Source organism: Erinaceus europaeus, chromosome 11 (genome assembly GCF_950295315.1).
Source record: "Erinaceus europaeus chromosome 11, mEriEur2.1, whole genome shotgun sequence".
In the NCBI taxonomy this organism is placed as follows: Eukaryota; Metazoa; Chordata; class Mammalia; order Eulipotyphla; family Erinaceidae; genus Erinaceus; species Erinaceus europaeus.
This window is the reverse complement of record NC_080172.1, coordinates 18,162,349-18,180,461: the sequence shown is the minus strand read 5'-3', so window position 1 is coordinate 18,180,461 and position 18,113 is coordinate 18,162,349. Positions and strand designations below refer to the sequence as shown.

The following is an 18,113-nucleotide window of genomic DNA, read 5'->3' as shown; positions in this document are numbered from 1 at the left end:
CCTAATGTAAAGTTGTTGTGTGTGTGAGTGGGGTGGGGGGAAGCTGGGCAGTGGTGCACCCGGTAGAGTGCACATGTTACCATGCAGAAAGACCCAGGTTAAAGCTCTTGGTCGCCACCTGCAGGTAGGAAGCTCCAGGAGTGGTCAAACAGTGCTGCAGGTGTCTCTTTCCCTGTCTATCTTCCTCTCCTTCAATTTCTCTATCTAAAATAAATAAAAACAAACAAGTACTTTTAAAAATTTATTTATTTATTTAAGAAAGGAAACATTAACAAAGTCATAGGATAGGGGGGGTACAACTCCACACAATTCCTGCCACTCAATCTCCGTATCCCATCCCCTCCCCTGATAGCTTTCCCATTCTCTATCCCTCTGGGCGCATGGACCCAGGGTCGTTGTGGGTTGCAGAAGGTGGAAGGTCTGGCTTCTGTAACTGCTTCCCTGCTGAACATGGGCGTTGGCTGGTCGGTCCATACTCCCAGTCTGCCTCTCTCTTTCCCTAGTAGGGTGGGTCTCTGGGGAAGCGGAGCTCCAGGACACATTGGTGGGGTCTTCAGTCCAGGGAAGCCTGGCCGGCATCCTGATGACATCTGGAACCTGGTGGCTGAAAAGAGAGTTTACATACAAAGCCAAACAAATTGTTGAGCAATCATGGACCCAAAGCTTGGAATAGTGGAGATGAAGTGTTAGGGGGTACTCACTGTAATCTCTAGTGTACTACTGATTTCAGGTATATATTTGCCCTAGTTTATGGATACCTGTGAACATACGCTCTATATCCTGGAACCTGGTATATATCTAGGTTTTGGGACTTTGTTAGAAAGTGATCCACCTGGGATGGAATTAGAGAATTCTATGAAAGGAAAGGTCTCACCCGAGTGATGAAGCTGTAGGGTTGTCGTTCCACACCTGAAGTCTCTGGACACAGTCTGAGGTGAAGCATGCTTGGGTGGCACTTGTTGTGTTGATTAGGTTGCAATCAGCGGATGCAATATTATTTGATAAGAGTTGGGAGAAGCATACGGGAAAGTGGGCCCTACCCTAGTGTCCCAGGACTGGGGGAAGTTTAGGCTCTATAGTGGAAATGTGAGGTTACTGCTGTCTTAGGGTTCAAGAAGACAATGGATAGTTACTGTTATCATCACATTAGGATCTGACTAAATTGAAAGTAGGGCACCAAAGTAAAAACCCTGTGGTAGGGCATCAAAGTAAAAACCCTGTGGTGAGGGGTAGACATGCAGCTTCCTGGGACAGTGGGGGGTGGGAGGGATGGGTCACAGTCTTTTGGTGGTGGGAATGGTGTTTACGTACTCTCCTAGTAAAATGTAGTCATATAAATCACTAGTTAATACGAGGGGGAAAATTAATTGTATGTCTCAAAGTTTTTCAAAACACAAACTGAATCTTTTCAATATATAGGCTGTGTAATTGATATGCAGACTCTCTCAAAAGCCTAGACCAAGTAGATCAGAAGCAACCAATAGCACAGCTATATACAAGATACTGGATACTGTACAGCAAACCCTAACAAAAGGACTTTTCAAAGTTAACCCAATTACCAGTTAATGTGATGATAACATTAACTATCGATTGTCTTTTTGAACCCTAAGACAGCAGGAACCTCACATCTCCACTATAGAGCCTCTACTTCCCCCTAGTCCTAGAACCCTTGGATAGGGCCCACTTTCCCATATGCTCTCCCAATCCATATCAAATAATATTCCATCTGCTGATCACAACCTAACCAACGTTGCGATTGCCACCTCAACATGCTTCACTTCAGACTGTGTCCAGAGACTTCACGTGTGGAATGACAACCCTTCAGCTTCATTACTCGGGTGATGAATATATAGTATACTCTATATAGTGTACTCTAATTCCATCTCAGGTGGTTCACTTTCTAACAAAGTCCCAAAACCTAGATATACACCAGTTTCTGTGAGAGAGAGCATATGTTCACATGTATCTGTAAACTACTACAAAATATATACCTGAAAGCAGAAGTACACTAGAGTTTGCAGTGAGTATCCCCCTAACACTTCCTCTCCACTATTCCAAGCTTTGGGTCCATGATTGCTCAACAACTTGTTTGGCTTCACATGTTAACTCTCTTTTCAGTCACCAGGTTCCAGATGTCATCAGGATGCCGGCCAGGCTTCCCTAGACTGAAGACCCCACCAATGTGTCCTGGAGCTCCACTTCTCCAGAGACCCACCCTACTAGGGAAAGTGAGAGGCAGACTGGGAGTATGGACCGACCAGTCAACGCCCATGTTCAGCGGGGAAGCAATTACAGAAGCCAGACCTTCCACCTTCTGCAACCCACATGACCCTGGGTCCATGCTCCCAGAGGGCTAGAGAATGGGAAAGCTATCAGGGGTGGGGGGGGATATGGAGATTGGGTGGTGGGAATTATGTGAAATTGTACCCCTCCTACCCTATGGTTTTGTTAATTAATCCTTTCTTAAATAAATAAATAAATAAAGTCTTAGACAATTAAAAAAAAAAACCCTGTGGTGAGCGGGAGGGTGGACATGCGGCTTCGTGGGCTGGAGGGGGATGGGAGTGGGGGTGGGTGGGTGGGATGGGACACAATCTTTTGGTCATGGGAATGGTGTTTATGTACACACCTATTAAATTGTAGTAATATAAATCACTAATCAATATGAGAGGGGGAAAATTGATTGTATGTCTAACAAAGGGACTTTTCAAAGTTAACCTAATTACCAAATAATGTGATGATAACAAACAAGTACTTTTTAAAGACTATAAAGATAAATTTCTTAAACAGACTATTCCCTTATACGCTGGTTATCTGCTCTATATTTTGTGATAAGAAATCTTAATTCCTTGACCTTTCCTTTTTCCCAGACCACACACACACAAAAAAAAAAGGGATGGTTGAAACTTACACATATTAGCATTCTCCCAGCTGAATGCCTACTCCTGTCACAGATTTTTAAACCATTCTAAGATAGACACATTCTCTCCATACAAATCTATAATATGACAATTAATAAAGTTTATAACATTTCTTGGCATTCTTCTTCTTCTAGCGTTTGCCCTTCTTCCGTAGCCAGTCAACAGCGTCAGGTTGAGTCTGATGTAAAGTTTCGAGACCTCCTTTCTTGGCATGAAGTAGTTCTAATAAGTTTTCTCAGTTTTTATGTTAGTAGCCTCTACCCATCTCCACTAAGCAATGTTTTATGGTCACTTATACATTTATCATATATTTACTTCACATATATTTATAACTTCCTGATCTGTTTTGATAATATCATTCTTACTTATCTTATACCTTAATGACTACTTACACTGTTTTTTAAAAATGTATTATCTTTTCCTTCCAATTACCTTTCCATATTTTTGATTGTTTTTCAAATCACTGTCCTTTATTCTCACATTATGTATTTGTAAAAGTCTAGTCTTCTAACTCCCAGATTGTCAATCACTTAATTTTTCTCCCCCTTTCCATTTTCTTTTAAACCTACTCGACACATGCCTTTTTTGTTATTGAGGGAGTCTGCACGTGGCAGCATGGTCTAGGCAGGAAAGGAAAAGGAAGTTATTACTGCTCTCTTCTGGCTGCCTGCAATAATAAATCATACCTTGCCATTCCTTAACTAGTGGCTGGAGACTTATCTTCATAAATACATGTGACCCAAGAAGTTTCAGTTTACATACCCCAACCCTTGGGGTTCTTGCCTGTGGAGAGCCTTTTCCTTCCTGAAATTAGACAAAGGTTGCAAGAATTGAAGCTAGGGCTTCAAAGCACAGGAAAAGAGAATGTTGTCTTATCCTGTTGTTACAGTTGAATTCCAGCTGTCCATGTTTACCTACCCAGGGTGGGAGGCTGCATGTCCATCTGTGAGGGATTCAACACAGCATTTGAGGCTTGCCTTTAAGTTTTGAACTTAGGAACTTTTGGAACTATTTCTGGTTAAGTTTTCCTACATGGTTATTTTTCTACTGACAGCACTATACATCTGGGATACATGTTTAAATTGCTAAGCAATTTAAGATTTACCAGTTTGCTAGAGTAACATTTAACTTCTGTGTTATGCATACACTGACAATATAATTTACCACCCATACTAGACTGTTTTTATCAGTGGAAGAGGCCACTATTAATAATTATACTAGGTCAGTAGTTATTAACTAAAATTGTGCTGGGCAAACTGCAATGTATGGTTATCCTATTTGTTACTGAGTATTTCCTTTAAAAAAAATTTAAGCAAGTCAGAATCACTCTGTATAATAGAGGTGGTGAAATGGAAATAAGTGTAGTAGTTGTGTGACACTTCTTAACTACTACCCTGTCAGGTGAATGTTGATGTCACTTGAGTACAGTAGAAACTGTATCGAAAAGGAAAGATACATTTTAGAAGTAAATTTCAAGGTAATAATAATTATAATCCCTGACAGTACTGATATACATGTCTAATTTCATTTATTCTTTAGCTAGCCTGTAAGAGGCTACTGCTAAAATGACCATTTTATATTCTTCTAGTAACAGAAATACAATTTTCAGTTCATCTAATTCCAAAGTCTACAAATGTTTGATTTTTTTTTAACTCCAACACAATACTGCCTTCCTTTGAACATATGTTGTACCTCCCCGATTACTTATTTATTTGCCTCCAGGGTTTTTGCTGGGGCTGGTGCCACCAGCACTACGAATTCACTGCTCCTGGTGACCATTTTTTCCATTTTATTGGATAGAACAGAGAGAAATTGAAAGGGGGGAGGGAAAAAGAGGATGTGGTGGGAGGAGGTGGAGGAGAAAGGTAGACACCTACAGACCTGCTTCACCCTTGTGAAGTTTCCACCCTGCAGATAAGAAGCAGGGGGCTTGAACCTGGATCTTTGCATGAGTCCTTGCACTTAGTATTATCTGTGTTTAACTGGGTGCGCCATCGCCTGACTCCCTTATTATTATTGTTTTTTAATGCATTAGACTATAGTCTCTGTATGTTGAAAACAGAGTAGCAAAAGTACTCTCTTTCCACCAGTTTGATCCTGCTTAGCCATGCTTCTGTGCTTTCTAGCCAGCCAAGTACCACTGTAACTGTCCATTGGCATCAAGAAAGTAGAACATCCACAGTATGGCTTCAGTAAATCTATTTTCATTTTCATTATCAAAATTTTCATCTGTGCCATGTTATTACTGTTCTAGGGTTTTGATCGCAGATTTTTTATTTATATTTTTTATTTTATTTTTTATTAGTGACTTACTATTGACTAACAAGATTTCAAGATAACAGGGATATAATCCCATACAGTTCCCATCACCAGAGTTCTGTGTCCCATCCCCTCCACTGTAAACTTCCATATTCTTTGTCCCTCTGGGAGTCTGAACCAAAATTCTTTATGGAGTTCAGAAGGTAGAAGGTCTGGCTGTTAAAACTGCTTCTCCACTGGCCATGGATGTTGGCAGGTCCATCCATACCCCCAGCCTGCCTTTCCCTGGTGGGGTAGAACTCTGGAGAGGTGAGACTTTGGGACACAGTGGTGAAGTCATCCTGACTGCAGAAGTCTAAACAGCTGTAATAATCAACTCTTTCTACTCTCCAGCAAGGTAACTTTAGAAGTACTACACCTGTGGAAGACTCAGAGGAAGACAGAGCCCTTCATAAAAATTTTTCCTAATAGGTCTTTTTTCAACAATTGTCTGCCATTAAATACATTCTTAGTTAAACTTCTACTAGCGTCTTCATTAAAATAAAAAAGAATGCATTCATTTTCACATATGGACTAGCTTGCTTTGTGTGTCCCTATGGTGTCACCTGTTATAATCGTGTCCTATGTACCAAGTACTCTGCTAGCTTCTTTATATTTATTGTATTTTACAGTCACAGTAACCCTAGGATTTGATGATTTTTGCCATCTCCCTTTGACCTCTGATGAAATTAAGGCATATAAGGGTTTCAATAATTCACCCAAGGCATCATTACTAGAAGCAACAGAAAAGAGCTTGGAACCAAGAATCTGACTCTGAAGTCCTTAAACTAAAATTTTTATTAGTGACCTAATAATGATTAACAAGATTGTAAGATAAAAGGGGACAGTTCCACACAGTTTCCACCACCAGAATTCCAGATCCTATCCCCTCCATTAGAAGCTTCTTTTTAAAAAGATTTTTTAATTATCTTTGTTTATTGGATAGAGACAGCCAGATATTGAGAGGGTTAGGGAGATAGGGAGAGAAACAGACAGACATCTCTGCAGCACTGCAGGTACAGCTTCACCACTTGTGAAGCATTCCCTATGCAGGTAGGGGCTGGAGGTTCGAACCCAGGTCCTTGCGCTCTGTAACATGTGTGGTCAATCAGGTGCACCAACACTCAGCCCCAGAATCTTCCTTATTCTTTATTCTTCTCTAGGAGTATGGACCAAAATTCTTTATGAAGTGGATGAATATGGGTATTTTCACTTGTGAGTATCATGTGAGCTCTAAATGCCATTATTTGTCTGAATTTGCTGCTGGTGAGTTCAATTCTCACATTTCTATAACCTAAGCATATGTATATCTGTAAAGGTCACTAGTGTTTGGAGTGACAGTACCAAGGGTTTAATGTTGCAGCAAAGATGATAGTTGTCCTGTGAGTAGCACATTATTAGGATTGATTCATATGAAAGAACCTTCAGGAAGGTCTTAACAGAAGACTGCCAAGCCCAGTCAGTGTTGGCTGATTCATCACTTGGCCCAAAGCACAGTTTTAGCCCAGTGGGCCTGAGATTTGTAGGGCACAATGCCATATGGTACGGGATGTACAAATGAAAATGTAAATTGACTGGAAAGGTTTGTGATGAAATATCACAATCCATCAAAACATGTAAAGACTACACTCAAGTAGAAACACTGAGTGCAATTATAATCCGCATAAGGAAAAGGTACTAGCTTTCCAGACTTTTCAAGCGATTGAAACAATTTAATCTGAAATCTTAAGACAGGGAGCTCCAGAGGGAGCTAATCTATTTATATACACGTATATATTTTTAAAAGACATCTCAAACCTCAGCTGTGCTATTAACCAGAGTGATGATTCATTCATGCTCATACAGTAGTAATGATCCTCAGATTTATAAATGTACAGTAGTGTCAGATCCTAATCCGAAGGAAACTTGCATTATTGGATTTTCTTTTAGAATATTTCCTGCACAAGTGATTCACATGCTGTAACCCTTGCAGTGCATATGTGTAACACATGTCAGACTTTTTTTTTCTTTTTTATTTAAGAAAGGATTAATTAACAAAACCATAGGGTAGGAGGGGTACAACTCCACACAATTCCCAAAACCCAATCTCCATATCCTACCCCCTCCCCTGATAGCTTTCCCATTCTCTAGCCCTCTGGGAGCATGGACTCAGGGTCATTGTGGGTTGCAGAAGGTAGAAGGTCTGGCTTCTGTAATTGCTTCCCTGCTGAACATGGGCGTTGACTGGTCGGTCCATACTCCCAGTCTGCCTCTCTCTTTCCCTAGTAGGGTGGGTCTCTGGGGAAGCGGAGCTCCAGGACACATTGGTGGGGTCTTCAGTCCAGGGAAGCCTGGCCGGTATCCTGATGACAACATGTCAGACTTTTAAAAGAAGGTAATGGCTTTTTCTGATGAAAGACTAAAACGTTTTCCTCACAAGCATATTCAAAACATATTGTATATGCAAATATAGGCCTGCATGCCCTATAAAGATCACTTCCCCCACATACACTGATATATATATATATATATATATATGCATATATATATTTTTTTTTTTTTTGCCTTCAGGGTTATTGCTGGGGCTCAGTGCCTGCACCATGAATCCATTGCTCCTGGAGGCCATTTTTCCCCCTTTTGTTGCCCTTGTTGTTGTAGCCTTGTTGTGGTTATAACTGTTATTGTTGATGTTGTTCGTTGTTGGATAGGACAGAGAGAAATGGAGAGAGGAGGGGAAGACAGAGGGGGAAAGAAAGACAGACACCTACAGACCTGCTTCACCGCCTGTGAAGTGACTCCCCTGCAGGTGGGGAGCCGGGGGCTCGAACCGGGATCCTTAACACCGGTCCTTGCACTTTGTGCCACGTGCACTTAACCTGCTGCGCTACTGCCCGACCCCCTGATCTTGTTTTTTTTTTTTTAAGGTCCCTTTGTACTTTGAAATATATGAAGTTTTTATTTTGAGTGTCATAGCTACTAGGAAAATTAAATTATCTGTTTCTTCCTTTGCATTAATGTGAAAATAATTCAAACTTCAAGATGAGTTTGGATTCATAATTTTTAAGCACCTAGGACCCAGGGTAGAAGTAGGAAAGTACTTATGAAGATTCCACCACATAGCATCCCTGTAATGTCAGCATCTTCTGGCCATCAAAAACTATTTATCATCTAAACTGAGATAAATAGACTCATTTAACTCAGAGGAAGCAAAATTATTTTTGTGTTCCTCCTGGTAAGATTATGGCAGGAACAAGAGAGGAGAAGAGTATGGGAACTGAAGAACACGTAGTGGGAGAGGAAGTATTTGGATTTGGCAAGGTATATTTTGCGGCGATAATAGACGAGTGCATCATTTGAAGGCATGGGATAAAGAATGGTAAGGTAAGCTAAATAGACAGAAAAGATCTGTATGATTTCTGGCAGAAAACAGGAATTGGCCTGCAGAAAGGCTGCTATGGCCTGGCCGTGGTGGGAAGCAAAGGTATCTGCTGCTACTCTGACTTTTGTCTCATGAAAGATTCTAACTTTCTGTTAAGCGCTCCTATCTTGCCAGTTAATTAACATTTAAAATCTTGCTCTCACTCTGGAGAAGAAAAATGACTTTTCTACTCTCAGTTTCAAACCCACTAAAGATTTTGTAATAATATAAGTCTGCACACGAATGGTAAATGCTTTTAATCTCTTCAGAGCACTTGATACTTATTGGGACAGTTCAACTTTTATCAAACTGAGAACATACAATGTAGTAGAGCAGAGAGCAGATAATGGTGTTATGAACTTGAGTGAGATGACCAGGAGTGGGTAAATTAGGAGGAGGAAACACATGTCAGGTGGCAGCATCAAATGTTTTATATTAGTTTTCTAATAGTCCTTCTTATCAAAGGCATCATTTAGTTTAGATGTGTAAATAAGAATTTTTAAATCCTTTTGATAATCTAGTTTTGCTCGTGGCTAATTTCTATCTTGTTCTAACTTTTATATTTCATCATTCTTTAGTCACCTAGATTTGGAACTTTTTTTTTCAAACATCCAAGTCTGTGAAATACAGTGATATGAAATGGAAATTATTCAGTGGAGTTCATTTGTGGAAGAATATTTTGATAGATGACTGCGAAATAGATCTTACACAGTAGATGAAGGAACACAGGACATAGAGCCACAGTTAAAGCATGACCATATCACTTTGCATCTATGTGAGTCTTAGTCCATTTCTCAGTCTCAGTTCCCTTCTCTGCAAATGGGAAAAAATGATAAAAGTTTGTGAGCATTTGACATTAATTCAGAATAAAGTAAGGATGAACGTGTATTCATTTTAATATGTAAGTGCTATACAGATTAAAATAAATGTTATATAAACACGGATAAATCAAGTTATATGTTGACTATAACATTGGCATATATGATCAATATATCACCTATCTATTATGCCAAGGAATTTTACAGTATTGTCTGTAGTATCAGATTGTTTTGGTCATTTTCATCCACCCTCATATAATACCGAAGACATACTTTAACAAAGACGAATTACCATCTTTTTTTTAGAGATGCTATATTGATGTCAATTTCTCAAAACAGTCAGTGAGTAGGTACTTCATAGTTCAGTAATTTGTAAGTGAAGTTGAGGGGTTGGGGTTGGCCTCCAATAATGCATACCTGCGGTCTGTATAATGTTATAATGTAAAGACACTTCAATAAAAAATAAATTTGGTTGTACATGTACAAACTATTGTATTTTACTGTCAATTGTAAGCCATTGATCCCTCAATAAAGTAAAAAAAAATAAACAGATAAGTAAATAAATTAGGAAAAGTTTTTTAAAAAGTGCATGGTGATGTTGAGATCACAAGGATTTACCATGTTCAGAGATCAAGATTCCTTTTAGAATCTAATGGATCTCCTCCCAGAAAAATATCTGTATCCTATCCAGACAGAATTTTGCAAGAAATTTCGAAGGTATACACACCCACCCCTCCAAATCAAACATTGACAGATAGCAAAACTTTAGAGACTTAGTTTCCTTCCTTTCAAATGTCTGGGTTTTCCAAACTATTAGTGTATTCTTCTAGTCTACTATAAAATTTGTTTTCCTGCCCAGCTGTGCTTCCTCACTCTAACTGTACTCCCCTACTTTTACCAGTTCTCCAGCATAAAGTCTAGGAGAAGGGGGTTGTGAAACAAGCTAACAAATGCAAGAAGCAGAAGCTTTGGATAGAAATGATAGTTTCAGTAGTATACAATTAAATTGCAGTAAGGATTGCATTCCTGAGATCCCAAAGACACCTCCCCTCCCAAGTTCCATACATGTGCCAGAGCTGAGCAATGCTCTGATCTTTCATCTCTTTTATAAAAATAAATAAATCCCCATTGTCCTAAAAGTAAAATAAATTACAACATGACTGAAACAGTGATAAATAATCTGAAAAAAACTAAACTGCTAAAATCTTCACCGATGTATATCTTCTAAAAAGTCAAGTATTTGAATGTCTTTGTTGCTGGGTTCATTGCTAAGCAGGTTTTCATTGATATCCTCTGGAATTTGACCATTCCCCCCATCTCTGATCATGTAATATGAAGATGATTTTTTAATCGCAAAGAACTAGGACACTGTAAAGGAGGGGGATCCTGTTGGACTATAACAGGATCTGATATAATGTGATATAAAGGAAAATTACACATCGTCACATCCATAATTTGAAATATTAGCCAGATGGATAGATAGATGAAATTGGTTTCCTCTGATAGAATATCTAACAACTGTATCTTTTTCCAGACTTATAAAATGCAATTACCAGACTTTTTACTTTTGCACTAGATCCTCCACTGATGCATTACTTAAATTTATCTCAGTTCACAAATGGCTCTTAGTACTTATTATCTTCAGACAACATCACCTTAAATAAAGTCTGCATATGTTAACAATAGCAACAAAATTCAGGGCAAATGTTTTAAAATGCAGGCGTGTCCTTAGAATACAAGAAAAGCATTTTCTTATTTTGTAACCTCAGCAGCAATCACTCCAACAATGTGACTGCTTTAAAAATGAGAGAAGGAACAAATAAGTTCTTCATGAGCCAGATGGATTTACTGTTGTGGACTTTTCCTTTTCATCATCTAACATTGGCTTAAATTTATATATTCTAGGCCAATGCAATCCATTTTTTAAATGAAATGTAACAGAAGGTAGCAAACTACTTGATAATGAATATACTCTCAAAGATATTATGGGTAGTGCAAGGAGAAGTTTCACAGTAAAATTATGGTATTGATAGCCAACAGTGACTTCAAAATTTCCACATTTTATAAGCAGAAAACCCAGGACACAGAGGACTAAGGTCCAGAAATGCTTCCTAAGCAACATTAAGAGTCAGATCCCCATTGGGCACTGTTCAGTGAGAAGTGATGTGTACAGGTTGAATTTAAAACAGTTTGAGAGATTTTTTTTATGTAGATATAACTTATTGTGGAAATCCAAAAGCTTGTTTTGTTATTGCTTTAATAAAAATCAACCCATTTTTATTCAGTGAACTGAGGGGTTGGTTATTTTTTTAAGATTTATTTATTTTGTAAGAGAAAAACAGAACAAGGATGGCCAAAATAGTACTCTGGGTAGTTGTGATGCTGGGGATCAAACCCAGGATCTCACACATCAAAATTCTGTGCTCGGGTGGGAGAGAGAAACAGCCCATGGGGCAGTGCATTCGCCTACCAAAATTCTGTGCTCTACAAACTGCACCATTTCCCTGACCTCAAGGAATTTTTAATTCAGAATGCCAACACACATTATTTGGTATCAGAAACTTAGCTTGCAGTTTTCTCTCTATGAGCAAAGAAATTACTCTTTTTTTTTAGAGGAAAGAAAGACACTTGATGAAAAGAAATAGTGATGGCCTGACTATAAAATTCAAGACTAATAAATGAATTTAAATGATAACTTTTAATTAAATATATTTATATTTGTTGTGTCAAATAAGGTTGCTAGTATAAGCAGATTAAAATAAAACCTTTTATATTCTTGTTGTTGAGCTTTTCCTATTTCTGTTTCTTTATCTTGCTGACCATTGATGAATTTGTTCAGTTCCTTTCAGTCAAGCAGCTCTTTTTTTGTTTTTAATTTTAGAACCATTTAGTTTTACAGAAACAATGTTCTACAGAATGTATTAAAAAAAAAAAAAAAAGACCAGGAGGGCGGGGGTAGATAGCATGATGGTTATGCAAAGAGAGTCTCATGCCTGAGGCTCCAAAGTCCCAGGTTTAATTACTTCACCAGCAAGAACCAGAGCTAAGTATTGCTCTGGTAATAATGATAATAGTAATAATACTAATAATGCAAAAATAGAAACCGGGAGATGGTTCTCCAGAACAGCAGAAACTTGACCATACACCAGGACTTGCATTCAGTCCCCAGGCTACCATATATAGAAATATCATGCAAAGAAGTTTCCTGAGTAGTGGAGTATTGATGTGGTGTCTCTCCTCTCTGTCTCTCAACCTTTATCGGGGGGGATAAAAAAAGGAAAAATAAAAAGAAAGGAGTTAAAGTGTAATATTTTGATGGAGTGAAATACATTAGAATGCCAAATAATAATTGATACGTTATAAAGAGAAAGATTTTGGGGGGCATTTGAAACACAAAGGAATTACAAGATCATGATTAAGACCAGGTTAACTAAATTGAACTGGAAAACAAGGTATCTTTCATTACGGAGAGGCCATGTAGTAAAAAATAGTATAAATTGGGCACAAGTAGCTAAGGTGAGCCCTGACTATCACTAACTTCACAGCGACTGGAATAGAAAGAGGTAGAAGAAATTTGTAAAATAAACCCTCAGGGATTCCTTCCTTTTTCCTCTGTGATCTCTTTAATCCTTGAATTGTCAAACCACATGGAAAACAATAAAGCTTCATAGTCCCAAGACTTAAGTGGTGTTATCTTTTGAAAAGAAAATATTAGGTCTTTGTACATCCTGGACAAGACTGGGGTGTGTGTTCATTGTAGAAAGAGTAACTTTGAACAAAGGGTGCATATTGCTTTTTGTTTTTTAAAATATAGTATTATCTATGACTAAGCAGGCTGTGCCCAGTAGGAAAAAAAAACTATAGTTAATATTTTATTTTCCTTTTTTAAACAGATGATTCAACGAGAAGCAGATGTAAAAAGTAAGGTGACTGCTGTGGCGTTGACAGACTCTGTTCACAATGTGTGGCATCAAGAAGCTGGCAAAACAATTCGAGAATGGATGAGAGAGGTGAGACTGACTTTTTTTTCAGTGCTGAGATGAATGAGTGTGAGCCTCTCTAATCTTGTGCTCCCCCTCTCCCTAACTGTCATTCCCCACCCCCAGACTCTTTTTCTAGAGGCAGAGAACTTAAAGGGAATATAAAAAAACTAGACATGGTTGAAATATTAGGAAAACCTTCTGAAGAACAAATACTTTTTAAAATCTCCCTGTTTCTCTCACCCATTTCAGTTTTCGATTTGTTATAGATGCATACGATGTACAGTAAGAACTTTGACTAAAGAAGGCCATGGCCTGGAAGGAGATTATTCCCTGATGTTTAAGTTTTCTTTCTTTCCTTCTTCTTCTTCCTCTTCTTCTTCCTCTTCTTCTTCCTCTTCTTCTTCCTCTTCTTCTCCTTCTCCTTCTCCTTCTCCTCCTCCTCCTCCTCCTCCTTCTCCTTCTTCTTCTTCTTTTTTTTAATTGCCACCAGGTTTGTCCCTAAGGCTCAGTGCTGACACATGAATCCACTGCTTCTGGCTGCCATCCCCCCCCTTTTTTTTTTCTTAATGAATAGGACCAAGAAAAATTGAGAAGGGAAGGGAGATTGAGGGAGAGAAATACAGACATCTGCAGACTTACTTCACAACTCGTGAAGTGTCACCCTTGCAGGTAGGGAGCCAAGATTCTGACTCCCATCCTTGCCTTGGTAAGGCGCAGCACCACTGGGCCCCAGATGTCTAAGTTCTCTACCACCTGTTTATCATCCAGACTCCTTAATTACAAGAAGAAAATTTATGAATACTTGATGTCATCCTTTTATTGAAAAGTCATCCTGAAAGCAGTCCACTCTTCAATGGATTGGCTTGGTACTTCCAGTAGAGAGACAAGTAAAAAGCTGAAATCAAATTTTCCTGTATCCCAGAGCTAGGAAAAACTCATGCTATTCCATGGTTCAGCCTCGGGCAAAGGAAGCATCTTTTCACACTTCCTAAAGCTAGTGAACCTGAAAGCTAACACAAATTCATAAATAGGACCCTTATTTTTAAAATTTATTTACAAAATAAAAAATATCGACAAAACCATAGGATAAGAGGGGTACAATTCCACACAGTTCCCACTACCAGAGTGCCATATCCCATCCCCTCCCTTGAAAGCTTTCCTATTCTTTATCCTTCTGGAAGCATGGACTCAGGATCATTATGGGGTGCAGAAGGTAGGAGGTCTGGCTTCTATAATTGCTGAACATGGGCGTTGGCTGGTCAGTCCATACTCCCAGACTGTTTCTATCTTTCCCTAGTGGAGGCGGGGCTTGAAAGAGGTGGAGTTCCAGGGTACATTGGTGAGGTCCTCTGCATCTGCTTGGAAGTCAGGTTATCGTCATTGTAGCATCTGTAACTTGGTGGATTAAAAAAAAAAAATTAAGATATAAGGTAGAACAAATTGTTTAATAATCAGGAACCTAAAGAAAAAAATATAAGAGATGAGATTTGGGGGTCTCCATTTTGGAAAAACCTAATAGGTCTGTTTTAAGTATATTCCAAGGCTTTTTTTTTTTTTTTTTTTTTTTTGCCTGAGCCCGACAGCTAACATGCAGGTGGACCAAAGGTATTGTTTGGGGAGATGGTGTCAGAATTGGAAATAGGACGAGAAAACTTGATCAGGGAAGAAAGTAGCTCCCAAATATGAGAAAAGCATATAAATATTGTTAACCCCATCTATTTGACCCCCCTTTTTTAACTTTCCACCTAGTTATTGTATTCCTTCTACAGATTTCCTTATTGTTTATCTTTCATGTTTTGATTTAGAGAGTGAAAAAAGAGAGGATAGGTAGATAGACACCACAGCACTGCTCCATCATCTGTGGAACCTCTCAAGTGTTGTTCACGATGCACTAGGGCTCAAACCCAGTCTCTCATGTGGTAGGGCCCATGCTCTTCCTGCTGAGCTATCTCAATGTCTCAGAAAATTGTTTTATGTATATTCACCTTTCTTATATAATCAATTAATATCAGCCACAATATGCTGTATTATTTAGTCAAGTGATATATTTATATGAACGTTCTGGTTTACCTTCTGATTTTCTCCCAGTTGTTGTTTATAAAATACAGCAGTGGGGGCCAGTGCAGGTAGCATAATGGAGGGAAGCGCAAGGACAGGTATAAGGATCCCAGTTCAAGCCCCAGGCTCCTCACCTGCAGGGGGGTCGCTTCACAGGCAGTGAAGCAGGTCTGCAGGTGTCTTTCTCTCCCCTCTCTGTCTTCCCCTCCTCTCTCCATTTCTCTCTGTCCTATCCAACAACAATGACAGAAATAACAGTAATAATAACAACAAGAACAACAAAAGGGAAGAAATAGCCCCCAGGAGCAGTGGATTCATAGTGCAGGCACAGAGCACTGAACCCCAGCAATAACCCTAGAGGCAATATATATCCAAAAAAAAAAAAATGGGAGTCGGGCTGTAGCGCAGCAGGTTAAGCGCAGGTGGCGCAAAGCACAAGGACCGGCATAAGGATCTCGGTTCGAACCCCGGCTCCCCACCTGCAGGGGAGTCGCTTCACAGGCGGTGAAGCAGGTCTGCAGGTGTCTATCTTTCTCTCCCCCTCTCTGTCTTCCCCTCCTCTCTCCGTTTCTCTCTGTCCTATCCAACAACGACGACAACAACAATAATAACTACAACAATAAAAAAAACAAAAAAAAACATTTTTTTCAGCTGACTCCTCACCAAAAATGCGGTAACTAACTTCTACCAGCCCTGGTGGTACACAGCAAGGGCCAGAGAGTTAATGTTGAAGAGTTTTAAATAAATAGAAGGACTAGGCTTTATAACCAGATAACAGCAGTGTCATCAAAGTGTCACCTGTTTCCATTGTTGCTTCTCACTGGAAGCATTCTCATATGCAAAAGTCAAAAAATTTTTATTCCATTCCTCAGAATGCTCTGAACATATGAAAGTGTTTTTTTGTTTTTTATATAAACGTGTATGATGCCCCTCAACCACCACCCAGTCCAATTTTTACCCTATCCTTCGGAAAGAGAGACCGAGGGGGAAGGAGGAAGGGATTCACAAAATAACCACTGTAATACCCATGAAGTCCTCCACCTGGGGTTGTTCTTGGTGCTTGCATGTAGTTCCAAGGGGTGAACCCAGGACCTCACACATTAGGTAAATCATTTGCTTTATCCCTTGAGTTGTTGCCCACTCCACTTAAACTTTTTTTTTAATTGATTTCAAATTCGTACTTTGGGGACCAGGTGCACCTGGTTAGGCACACACATTACAGTGCAGAAGGACCCACCTGCAATGGGAAAGCTTCACGAGTGGTGAAGTAGGGCTGCAGGTGTCTCTCTGTCTCTTTCCCTCTCTACCTCCCCTCCCTTCTCAATTTCTCTCTGTCTCTAATAAATAAATAAGTAAATAATTTTTTAAAAACAATTCATACTTTTGACCAAGACTTGATTGTCCTATTCAAAAATTAGAAAATATTAGCTTCCCTTATAATCTAACCAAAATAGGCTGTAACTGAATTCTTAATTTAAACTACTAGAGATATCCTGAATTTAATTTTTGACTTGATTTGATTTCTCAACAGAACACTGCTCAGCTCTTACTTATGGTGGTATGGGGGACTGAACCTGGGACCTTGGAACCTCTGGCATTAGTTTCTGTTTGCATAACCATTATCCTATCTCCCCCACCCTGCCATTAATTTTCTCTAATCATGACTGATAAAAAAATTATACACTTATAAAGTTTTATATATGACTATTAAATAGTCATTTCAATTCCCTAAATTTTTGCTTTAGGGAAGCAGGATGGAAGCTTGTACTATGACATAGCAAAATGAAGGCTCCAGTTTAATCACTTTTTTTAGCTGTGTGCTCTTGGGCAATTATTTTATTTCTTTGAGATTCAGTTTTCTCATCAATATATGTACCTTGAAACCATACTGCAAAATAACATATGTAAAAAAATAGCACATATGGTGGGTGTGGTGAGTCTTACACATATCTGTGGGTGTGAAATTATACTTCAAAAATTTTATAATATTGTAAACCAACATTAAATCAATACAAGTGAAATAGCACAGTTGTTGTCACATCAACAAAATTTAGTAAATCACAGCTATTATTTTACATTCTCACCCATAAATAATATAAAATGCATAAATTTACATTCTCCTTTAGTGGTATGAATGATTTACATATTCAGATTATCCTACAAAAGGAAAGTAATTAAGAAGAAACTAGAAGAATTAAATATTGATATTCATTTTACTTAGTCATTTATTATGTAGATCGGCAGTAATAAAATTTAGTCTATATTGTGTACTGTGTTAAAACTCACCATCTTTGGCAAGCTACTTTGTCTTTCTGAGTCTCTTTTATATAGCTCATGTTACATTTACTCTCTGAACTGCTGTGACAAACAAAGGTGATGACCAAGAAAACACCTAGAAAACACTATAATTTCACAGAGATATAAATTGTTAACTTAGTCTTGGTTGAGGCTTGTAATTGTCCCTACTCAAATATACTCCATAAAGCAAGAACAAAATAATAGAAAATAAATAAATAAATAAATAGATAAATAAATAAAAGGATAGTATAAAGTTTATGCCAGATATTCTTCTAGGAGCTACTTATATGTGTAAATAACCCATGCCATTGAGAGTTCAGTGTGGTTTAGGATGATAAAA

General features: G+C 38.6%; 1 protein-coding gene and 1 long non-coding RNA gene across 7 annotated transcripts in view; one reads left to right on the top strand and one right to left on the bottom strand.

The window, feature by feature from the left end:
* Positions 1-18,113, top strand: part of ARB2A (ARB2 cotranscriptional regulator A) — a 439,389-nt gene that overhangs the window by 256,090 nt on the left and 165,186 nt on the right. For all 6 annotated transcript variants that reach the window (XM_007531666.3, XM_007531665.3, XM_060201168.1 and 3 more), the window contains one exon: positions 13,328-13,444. In XM_007531666.3, the coding sequence (XP_007531728.1) occupies positions 13,328-13,444 (117 nt within the window). The remainder of the gene's footprint in view (positions 1-13,327; positions 13,445-18,113) is intronic.
* LOC132541310 (uncharacterized) overlaps positions 1-18,113 on the bottom strand; it is a 48,732-nt gene that overhangs the window by 23,519 nt on the left and 7,100 nt on the right. The window lies entirely within an intron of this gene.